Source organism: Homalodisca vitripennis, chromosome 2 (assembly GCF_021130785.1).
Source record: "Homalodisca vitripennis isolate AUS2020 chromosome 2, UT_GWSS_2.1, whole genome shotgun sequence".
In the NCBI taxonomy this organism is placed as follows: Eukaryota; Metazoa; Arthropoda; class Insecta; order Hemiptera; family Cicadellidae; genus Homalodisca; species Homalodisca vitripennis.
The window spans coordinates 72,224,177-72,236,042 of record NC_060208.1 but is presented as its reverse complement, the minus strand read 5'-3'; the positions used below and the strand labels follow the sequence as shown (position 1 = coordinate 72,236,042).

Here is an 11,866-nt window from a genome sequence, read left to right as displayed (position 1 = left end):
TACAAGTACCTAAACAAGAATGCATTAAAACAGTTCTGGAAAACTGGGGTTTCGCATTTTGTAATTGGATACCGATAGCAAATATATGTAATCACACACGTAATTTCGTCCTAGGGCTTATGTAACTTGTATTAATCAAGATGAGGCTTCAATACGGCAGAAAATAAAACAGACAAGCATATTGTGTTATTGTGTAGAAGGACACGAATTTGTGTCGGATTGAACCCCACTTCTTGAAGTAATGCATTTTATAATGGTATTTGATAGTTAAAGCCATAAACTTTGTCCCGAATCTACACCGTGCCGTAAGCGTAAATAAAATGACTATCCTACGAAATATATCACGTCCCAAAAATTGAAAAGTAATAGTCAACTTCGAAATGGTTGTACAGCACATTTTGTAATTAACTTATAATATAATATACCATTACGTTAGCATAAATTATAGATTAAATCTAAATTTATGTAAGACATGAGATTCATTTAACCACTGCAGATATTAAAACCTTTATACGGAAAAAATCAACAAAAAGTGAGAAAAAAAACATTGTGGACCTGTGAAACGACCCGATGATAAACAGGTGTTAATTCCACTATCTGATAAATATATTATGATAAGCTGGACGACTTGTCCAAAACAGGGGATTAATTTCATGGCTGGACGTTGGCAGTTGTCGGGTGTGTTCGGGCCGCGGCGGAAACACACGAAGCGAGTTGTAGGTCGCGCGCGCCGCGTTGAGCGCTCATCTGGATTCCAGTGTGTCTGAAGTGTCCGTGGATAGTGTTTGTGGGGTCGCACTGCGTCTTACACGCGGCAAACTTTTTTTCACTCCGTGACTTTTCAATTGTACATGTTTACCTGTGTGTTGTGCTGGCTTTTCTGAATTTAAACTGGATTCTTTGGATTATCAGTATTCTCTTATGGTGTTTCTGTTCTCAAGTGAGCAACAAGTGTTTTTTTAATTCGGTGTCATAAAACATCTTTTTAAGTAGGTAAGCAGCGGTCTATACTTTTTTTAATGTCTTTCAGATTTAACACAATGTTTTATATATTTACAACACTCAAAAGTTGTTTAAATTGAAAAGATAAGCAATTTAATCGGTGCGCTGCTGGTGTTCAAATTTCGTTTTTGATTAAATACTCAAACAAAATATCTTGACATCAAATATAAAACTATCCATTTGTTTTATAGTATTACTAATCACATTAGCTTAATTAATCACTAGTTTAATGATTATATAACTTTTACTTTTAGTTTCTTTTAGAAACTATTAAAGTTTTACGCTAGCGAAATGAACTTTCATTAAAAATTGATGTAGCCCATAGGATTAATGAATAAATAATCAGAGTATTTATGACCTTGAAGTATAGCCTAATGCTAAGGATAGTTACATTTAAACCATGCTTCAATGAGGGGTAATATACATAATTAAATAATTGGTTTTCCACAGTTCGATTTAGGGTTGCTTGCTTGTTTGTTGATAACGATAAAATAGCTGTAGTTCTAAATGTAATATTTAACATTGTTAAATCAATAACTTATCTCATTAAACTATTATGGACGTTTTATTCTATAATACGAAAATATAATAAATAAACTATATCGGTTAATTTTATGATCATAGGGTGTAAAGATAGAAAATTACAATAAGTTTAAAAGCAATTAATTATATAATAACAATTAGCGATAGACGAAATTTAGTTTTCCTTTTTAATTTATGGTTCAAGCTGAAATTGGTGTAGACAGGAGTTATGAAGAGGTAGTTTATTTACAGAATTACTCTCAAATTCGGGAAACGGAATTGAATACTAGGTACTTAAATATTAAAACATAAAAAATTGTATATTGTGTTCGGATAATAAATGTAAATTCTAACCGGACAGATGCATAGTAAAGACAAAATGGCGACAAAATGTTCTTGACGATTAGGCGTTTATTGGAAACAACTATCCTTTCAGGATATTTTTGCGCTATTCTTATATCTCATATTTTATTTCTACTTGACGAATAAAATACACAGAAATAAGTTTAGTCGCGAAGTTCGAAATATCGTCTTGTGAACGTCAACCACAGGACAAACTGTAAGAATTGAATATTTCCATTGATAAAAGATAACTGTACTCTTAGGACTGTGTTGAAAGGAGCTCGCAGCCATTTTGAATTTTGAGCTTTATAGAGGCAGATGGCTCGAATACATAATTAAATGTAATGAGAAAATAATAGTTTATTGGTTGTAAATGTATGAATTTGAAGAGACGAAAAACCTAAGAAATTCTTCAACTGTAGTTAAACATGTGACACTTTAAACATTTAAACACTGTATTAAGCTTGTTAATAACACTTTTTCCATTTAATACGGTTATTTGAAGCGGTTAACTTATATTTATTATCTTATTATAACTATCCATTGTTATATTTGTGAAAACAATAAAAGAGCATTAGTTGGTTTACTCAATACATTTATCGTGATAGTCAACAGTGATCAAAGCTGAAATTAATTGTTGACAATGGATAAAGTCTGAAATCGATTTATCACAAGCTGTTTTTCAAACTCCAACTCAGCAATAAAATTAGCTTAATGTTAATACTGAAAGTGGCATATCTGTTTTATCAGTCCGTGAAATAAGCACAGTGTTTTGTCTACTTCCATAAAAAGAAAATTAAAATAATCGGGATGGGGAAATAAAAACAGGAACAATTTGGCGTTAAAATGCTTTCTTTCCACCAGTGGTAGGTTGTGTATTTTGGTTGCATATTTAAAAAATCGAGTAACTTACTTTTTGAATCATGTAAGCGCCCCTGTTGGAAATGATTAAAAATACATATTTGTTTAATTCAATCTGGTAATGTGAATACAAATGCAGTCATATTTTTCTGTTATTGATAATTAAATTGCAATGTACAACTTTTTTTACTGTAAAGGCTTAAGTTTAATCAAAATTATTTACCTACGTACATATTTAAAATAATTCGTTTTTAACCCATTGTCTTCATAACGTCATATTGTGTCTTAATATATTATGATGACGTATTGGGGAATACGTTTTATATTTTGGATGGTAGTTAAGTTTTATGTGGTGATTTTAAAAATGTTAAGATTTAAATACTAAAAGAGGTAACAAATAAGAAAATGTTAATTATTTACACGCTATTAAATTAAAAAAAGATCATTTAACGATAAGAAACAATATTATTTACATTACATTCATTCCATATTAAACAAAGCATTCATTGTTATACGTGATGGATTTCAATTTGATTGTATGCTAATTTCTGATAGAAGACAGTTATATATCGAAATGACAGTTCAGACAACTATATCGGCAATTACTGTGGAGCGTACATCTGCCTATGTTGGCATGTATTTAGCTATGCACTTACTTTCCAGGTATTTAGGATTGTATAACAAATGTCTCATTAAAGTTATACAACTTTTACAAAATCGCACGCCTCCCCCATACTTAAAGTTCTGCAAAATATAAATCTGAACGCTCTTTTTGCTGTGGGATCTTAAATTAAATTTTAAATCTTAGATATTTTAATCTCATGTCACTTTACATTCTCATTTCATTACTCATGTGATAAATAGTTCGAAACTACTCAATGTATCGAAAAACGAGTGTTATCTATTGTTGGTATGTTTTAAATGGAATTAACCAAGTTCTATGCTGATACCCTTTGTCCTTTTCCCGAGGTTAAAGGTCGAGGACACGTTTGAACAGGATAGATCAAAAGCCACGAGTAATGAATGATATGAACTGCTCTGTTATTCAAAAACATGTCGAAGGGATAGACGTTATTACCTGATTACAATTCCAAGCTAGAAAAAGGTTGACGTTCGATTGATCCTGTTTATACAAAGAACCCTTCTAACACTGGTGCTATTTAAATGTCAATGCCAAGCTGTTTTCCCGTTATTATGAGTTAAGGAGCACACATACTAATAAAGTGTGCCATCAAACAGGAAAATTGAAGGATTCTTTATATCTCAAACAGATGTTAAAAATGTCTAATCTTTCAATTAGAAGTTTACGCGATCTCAATGATCTTTCGTATTTTATTCCTCTTAGTGTTCCTTGTATTAAAACAGCTGTAATAATACCGGTTTAGATCAAAGATAAGTGTAAAAGAAGATAAAGGGTAGGAAGATAACATGAGTACAGGATAGTGGATCTTCTAGTTGTCTTAAGCTTCACATTCTTACCTTCGTTTAGTAAACATAATCTACTTTCACTTTCTGCTTCAAAGTTTACAGTGGTTATGTGGATTTTTCCATTAAAGCGAGTTTAGTGTAGGTTTACATTGCTCTCTTCCACTAACATCATGTTCCAACTTCCTTTCTCCATTCCTTCTTTTGTGTGTCACCTTACCCCAACTCCTGACTGCTCTTCATCCTACTGACAATGAGCTTCTGTTGCAGGAATGTGTTGCCTCTAGGACCTGGCGTTAGAACCTTAGGGATGCTGTTAGTGCCCGTGACGACAGTTGTGAACATGCCCGTGTTGTGTTGTGTTAGTGCGTAAGTCAGTGTTAGTGTTAGTGTTGTACTATGGCCAACCAGTTAGTGACTCGTGCCGCATTGCTTATCACTCTTTGGATTTTGAACCTGTCTGATGTCAATGGTGAGTACAAAAGCAGAAATATGTGCTGAAATAATTTTATTTTTAAGGTTTACATTATGTATTTAATATTTTTGTTTTGCTGGTCAAAGGTTTATTGCCGCTTTAAACATACAGTTTAAGCAGCACATGCCTCTTGAATAGTTGTGGCAATTATAAACTGTTGAAGGATAGTTCTTCCTCCAGTAGTCGAAGGATCTACTAATGTAATGATATGAACTGCCTTCATCATTTCTAATATTAGCCTATTAAATGACCCAGAATGGTCTCTTTAATCTGTTGTCCTTAAATTTAAGGCCATAGTTCATTTTCCTTTTTCTTCTTATCGCTTCTGATTATACTACCAAATTAGCAATTACGGACAACTTTAACACCTTTAGCAAATTTTTCAGCTTTTAGAAATATCTAGCCTAGTAATAATACAGTTTGTCGGCGCTACTCACTTTCGACTACTACGTCAAGTTGGCTAGAAATCGTCATCTGGGCCTTTGGAAGGCTGAGGGACATACCAGTCAATACACATTACTCGTATACTAAAATGTGATTAAACGCCTACCAGGCGTTTCTCCATCTACTGAACGTATCATATTAGAAAAATGTCCCAACTAACACTGGGCTTATACACTAATTCTTCAATAATTTTTTATCTAATGTAAGGGGTTTGGACTACATAATTCTGAAAAGTATAAACATTCAACTGTTATAGAATAACATAAAAATAGAAGAGAACTGTTAAATTTATTTCCAGAACAAAAGGTTAACCTTTTATTTGACAGAGCTTTACTAGAATGTAATTCAATTACAGGGTAGAGACTTAACTTGACAAAATATAATATTCTTAAAAACGTTGGGAAAGAAAATTAAAAACAGCGCAAAGACTACTCAGAGGAATGACTCATTTACACCATATAACAGTTACTGACACAAGAATAACTCAGGAAATATAAAATTTATAAAACCAGAGTGAAAGTTAAAAACAGTGAAATGAACTAATCAGATGATTTACTCTTACACAATTTCTAATAGTTACTGAAACAAGAATAACTCAGGTCATAATATTCTTATTATAATATATATCCCCTAGAGAAAGTACAAAATAGATACTTTAAGTACGCAAATCTTAGTCCCATACATGAAAACTATAAGTGAAACTCAGCAGAGATGTCGTTGGGAAAGAGATTTGAGGGAAGTACTCCCCGAGATCTAGTTTATCCGTAGTACTCGTCAATATTAGATGATGCTGCTCCAATCCCAGGGTAAGCGGCTTCTCCGTAGTTTATAATGCAAACACATTTTCTTTCTAAGTAAGCTTGAGCTGGATTATACAAATCCCATACTTGGTATACAATGGTTTAATTAGAATAATTGAATTGTCTTAGTAAAATTAATTAGTGTCGTTTTGAGTTTGCAAACCTTGCCGAATTTAATCCTGCAATTTAGATTATTTCTTTGACATATTAAGCCTTCCTCAGCAATGCTTTTGGTTGGAGAGTTTATTATACACGATTTTCCTAAATACAACAAATTACATGTATTAAAGATAATATTGTACATTATTCATAATATTGTATATTAAGTGGAATACATTGCTGTCGTCTTAGTTGGACTCCCACTCACCTCTTTTCTTTGCTTTCAAAATACTCATGAATCAATTTGAAACGTTATTTTTCGACTGTTCGACAATCGTTAATCGTTAACATTAAAATTGAGAGCATATGATAGCTTTCATAAACTGTAGATAAAAATTTAAACTTAAAGATGGCAACATTTAAAATGTTTATCTGCAAATTTTATAAACATCCATATTAACAAATGCATTCGTATTTTTTACCCAAACCTGAGTCAAAAATGTATTCTATTTAATATGAATCAGATAAGTAAATAGGTTTTATAACAACAAGTTGGTTCTAATAGCCTTTAAAACTTTGTATAAAAAAAATATGTTCTGTTATTTTTTGGTCCATTTTCTGATTAACACCAATTTGCTTAATTTTGTGTTGTTGATCAAAAAGTTATGTTTCTGCAGGACGAACTATGTTATATGGACTATGGAATTTTAAAAATATACTAACTGTGCGATATTTAAATCATTAAGAACCTGCAATCTAAGAGACAATCTAAATAAGCCATATTATACGTTAGTTGAATTTTTTTCGTTTATCGCCTACCAAGATAAATGTGTGGATAACAATTTGAAGCAGTATGTCTACGACATGGTAAACATGTCTTTTTATAGAGGTTTTCCCCCTTTTAATCAATTTTACTGTATAATTTCTTGCACGAACAATATAGTTAGTTAATGACGAACATGTTAGTCGGTATACATAAACGTTTGTGGCGATTATTCGTTCTCTTTGGATGACAATTCTGGGTAATAAGTCAACCAGTTTACACAACCGGGCCATAAGGCAAGTTCATAGGTACATTTTATATTATCTCTTTTATTGTAAACGAAGTAAAACCAATTTGGAATTATGATATTGATTTAATAGTCCAATAGCAGAAAAGCAATTTATTTGCATTGTGTAAACAAAAAGATCTATTTTCATGAAATTGATGTTGGTAAACTATTGAATACTAATTTATTTCTCAGGTTACATTTTTGTAGCTCGTCACACTTAAAACCACCGTCAAGTAGCCTACCTACAGTAGGGACCACTAGAGAGTGCAGTTGAGGGAGGAGCCTATTTGGCGCTTGACCTTGGAGGAGTCAATGAGGACTGAGCGACGTTGCTTAACTTGCTCCCCGCTGTAACAGAAGCGCCGTGTTTGGTGGCAGTTAACGCGTTGTTTGGCAACGTCGTACGGCCTGTTTCATTGTATTGGCCGCCACCAACTGCACTCTTTCGTGGTCTCTACGAGATAAATGGACAAGTCGTCATTTTCCGGTATATTGTCGCTATTTATTTCGTTGGTTGATAGTTTAAAATGTGTCAATTCAAAAAGATAATCTTAAAATACTATCGTTTTATATTTTTCATTTTTATCATTTCTGTAATCTTCCATTTTGACTTCGACCAAACTAGCGCGGTTAACAAGCAATTGCTTTCTTAAAGGAAATCTCTCAATAAATTACACACAAAACTAGGCTCTGTGCTTAAACAATGTAAATTGGTTCTCGCCTCCTGGCCTATTATTAGACGAGCAGGTTCTCTGACATGATCAGACCAGACACAAAACTGGCGACTTGTCACAGCGGGGTGACAGTCCTGCTCTGATTGTATCCGTGGACAGCTGTCAGTACTGCCCTGACAGGCTGACAAGTCAGTCATCAATATTCGATTAGGGCTTAAATCGGAACGAGGGATTAATACCGTCCGTTTTTGGAAAATCTCACGAGACACAACCAGGCGCTAATGTTTCATTTCACGAGGGTCTGGATAGGTCGAAGATTATTTGATCAAATAAAATAAACTTTATCGATGCATATCTGGCTTCTAGAAATCAAACTTTCTCATGGTTTGCCAACAAGTAAACCCTTCGATAAAAATACGTAATACCCGAATTTTCTTATGATCGTTATTACACCATGGTGTGGTATACTTTTAACGTCATTCGACTAATACTTTAAGGGTGTACATTTTTGACATAGAAAATATTAATATTGTTTCTTCGTTTTTAATTTTTCACATAAGAAAATTTTAGTATTGTTATTTATTTTAGATTTTATTCAGGCATTAACTAAACATTTAAATTGAAATCTTATTGTTGATAATATATTAATACTATGTACTACTACTAATAAAAAGAGACGAATCAAACAAAATTGTTTGACGGATATGGTTTTATTTATCTTATAATATTTTTAATGATACCACATTGGTAGATAACTTTCAGTGTTTATTATATTTATCGTGCAGATTTTAAGTACATCTTATTAATAATGTTTAGTTTTAGATATATTATTGTTCTATTTCTGACTGTGTCATCTGTCTTACCAGCATAGCTGGATCTTGTAAGATGTAATATGACAATAAACGTCCATTCATCCATTCGGAAGCCGACTATTCTACCCCGTATTGATCGACAAACATGTCAAAAGGAATGTAAGCGCATCAAGTCTGCAGCAAGTCGGTGTCCCCATGCAGCAAGAGAATATTTGATTTAATCAAGTACTCAAACTGTTTACAGAAGGAGTTATGCGTTATATATTTCTTGTTTTTCAAATTTGACTTTTATCTTGAATCAACTATTAAATATATATTTCATAATTGAAATAAAAACGTTGATTTGTCAATAACAATAATTACACACCACAACAGTCATTTATACTAAATATTCTCCGTCTAATTACAGTATAATTTTGAGCTATGTAATTCTAATAAGGAAATAAAATTCTCAAAACAACAATAAATATTATATCGTGCAGAAAATCTGCTTTATCATTACATATTTGTTCTTTAAATTAATAATGTTTCATAGTCTTACTTTTAGTAGAATCTATTTTAGCCTTTATAAGTGTGAATTAGACAATTTAAAACTTGTTCATGATCTACGGCCCAATACGTCCTAGGGTCTCATTGTTGGAGTTTGTAACTCTTCCTGTCGCTGATTTCTCATTTTGGGTCGACGCTTTCATTTTCCTGTCCTTTTTTGTACTCTCGTTTCCTCATTCTGGCTTTGTCATATCCATTTCATTTGTTATATGAAGCATATAAGAAAATAGTGGTTCAAAAGAAAATCTGCATTGTAGGGGCTTCGTAGTCAATATAGGATGTACACACCAAGAATTGAAGAAGGCAAGGTTGGAATTCGAAAGAGGACAGGGATCGAATTAAGTTAGCATATGCAAAAAGTTATTTACATTCTTCATCATCATCGTCATCTGTATTTTAGAGATTCATCTGTATTAATCTGTCGATTTGTTGCGTGGTGACCGCTACCGCCCACAACTCTCCGCCAACTTTCTCTCCACAACCTGTCGAGTGTACACCGGTCTCAGGCGATAGCTATCTCTATTAGCTAATGAAGCTTGTTAGCCAGGGAAGGATGCACCACAGGATAGAGACGTCCGTCGCTACACGGCTGTGTGATCCAGCCGCAGGATAACACGGCGCTAATGAGTATCTTCGGTGACGCTCTTGTGGCCGCTGCTGGTTTGGCGAAATCTGAGCATTTTCCACACAGTTTTTGTTTATTAAGGACCCATCAGGTCCTTCATTAAATCGTGTCTATTTCTGTCTGTCAAACCATTTGTACGATAACCTTGGCAGAAAGATTCTAGAAACGATACATAGATTTCTTTTGGTCCACGAACAATCATGTCTCTTATTGATTTTGAGGTCCAAAGGTCACAGCATAACAACATTGAATGAAATACAGTAACAATGATTCTAGAAACGATGTACAGATTCTTTTTGGTCCAAGAACAATCATGTTCTTTATTGATTTTGAGGTCCAAGGGTCACAGCATAACAAAATTGCATGAAATACGGTAAAAATGATTCTAGAAACGATACACAGATTCCTTTTTGTCCAAGAACAATCATGTTCTTTATTGATTTTGAGGTCCAAGGGTCACAGCATAACAAAATTGCATGAAATACGGTAAAAAATTGTTCTAAAAGCGATACACAGATTCCTTTTGGTGCAAGAACAATCATGTCCCTTATTGATTTTGAAGTCCAAAGGTGGCTTAAAATAATTGCAAGGAATACGGTAAAAAGTGACAAACTGCATTTCGTTCTGTCGGCGATTCTCCATTTTGTTGGTAAAATCAAGCATAAAAAGAAGAATGATTTTTTTAATAACTCGATTTTGAAAAAAACAATATTCGATCAGTAATTATAAATAGCAAAGTTGATTTGGATTACTTACAAAATTTCTTTATCAAGAAAAAAAATATATAATCCGAAATTATGTTTGACATTATATAAAAATATAGTTTGTATCAACAACATCTGGATATAAGATGCTGTTGGTAAAGCAGACATTTCGAATGTGCCTTTGTCCTTAGGGCATACATGTCTGGATTATAACACAGCGTCATGAGTACCCGCCAACGTTTCATCTCTAACGTGAAGTAAACCAATTTCTTTATAAAAAAATTACTTAAATGCGGCCACTTTGGTTAGTTTTCATTATCGAATGCTTATTATTTTCAACATAAAATTGTATTCTGTCCTTAATTAAGTTTCTTCTTGCCTGTAAGAATAATACATGTGAATCACTGACTTTTTACCAAATCCATACAACATAAATTCATTGGATAGAGTGAATATAAATCAAATTTTGTTGGAATACAAATCCGTTTGGAAGCCCATCATACATGTTTCTAATCAGAAAGAATTCATTATTACATAAAGCAACATCTTAAAGAGAATATTTTATTTGGAGGTATTTTGAAATATTTTAAGACTTGCATCGGTAAAAACATTATAATGGTCGATTTTAATTACAATATATGAAACTATTTCCGGGTAGAGACTGAACGGCCTAGGACTCAAATTTTCGTCTCGTCTCGTCAGTAGCAGACATTTGGAAAGGTCCAGACCGAAGGGCGAACTTTGCTGTTAGTGAACATTAGAGAGCTGTAGAGAACTGCCGGAAAGTTTTATTGTAAGCACACGTCGGAGTGGGACGTGAGGGAAAGTCTAATGTGGAACCAAAACATGAGAAACTCCAATATTTGTAATCCTGATGACGAGTTTTAAGGGTCATACGTTATCTAGTTGTCCGAAGTCTTCCACAACATAATTTATGTGTTTTTTTAGACTTGAAACTCTTCACGTTTTTATAAATAATTTAAAAGTGACTACAGATTAGTCATGCTTTATCTACCCTTTTCATGTTTAGGGCTGAGCGTAAGCGAAGCTTCTCTCGCAGTGTGTTGCAAAAATTTAGCGCTGTTTTTTTTTTATATTTAATTATTCCAGCCTCCATATATAGATGAACGGTATGTCCCCCAAAGATGAAATATTCCAAGAATGCCTCTCTTTTCCGATGAATACTTCAATCTATTTTGTATTATCTAATTGATTGTAACTACAATGAATGTTTGAAATTGTATTTACAAAACGATGATTCTTGTTTACAGTGTTTGACAGAATAAGGTATGAGTACGCCACACCAGATGGAGAGAAATTGTGTCTGTCCACTGCGTGATAGGCTACAATGACGCTCAGCCAAATCATAGGTTTAGAACTCATTCTTGTATAAGTAAAAATGAAGTTTCATGCAAAATTTGCGTTTCGTCTTTCTAGAGATATCATACCTCATGATACATTCACATTTATCTAATTAATA

At 33.1% G+C, this 11,866-nt stretch overlaps 1 protein-coding gene across 2 annotated transcripts in view; it reads left to right on the top strand.

The window, feature by feature from the left end:
• Positions 1–763: 763 nt before the first annotated feature.
• The window catches only part of LOC124354151 (roundabout homolog 2-like), a 430,871-nt gene continuing 419,768 nt past the window's right edge, over positions 764–11,866 (top strand). The window contains exons 1-2 of one of the 2 annotated variants that reach the window (XM_046804403.1): positions 764–989; positions 4,423–4,624. In XM_046804403.1, coding sequence (XP_046660359.1) covers positions 4,552–4,624 — 73 coding nt within the window. In that variant the 5' untranslated portion in view covers positions 764–989; positions 4,423–4,551. Of the gene's footprint in view, positions 994–4,422; positions 4,625–11,866 lie in introns of both variants that reach the window. The other variant, XM_046804402.1, reaches the window with a different exon arrangement.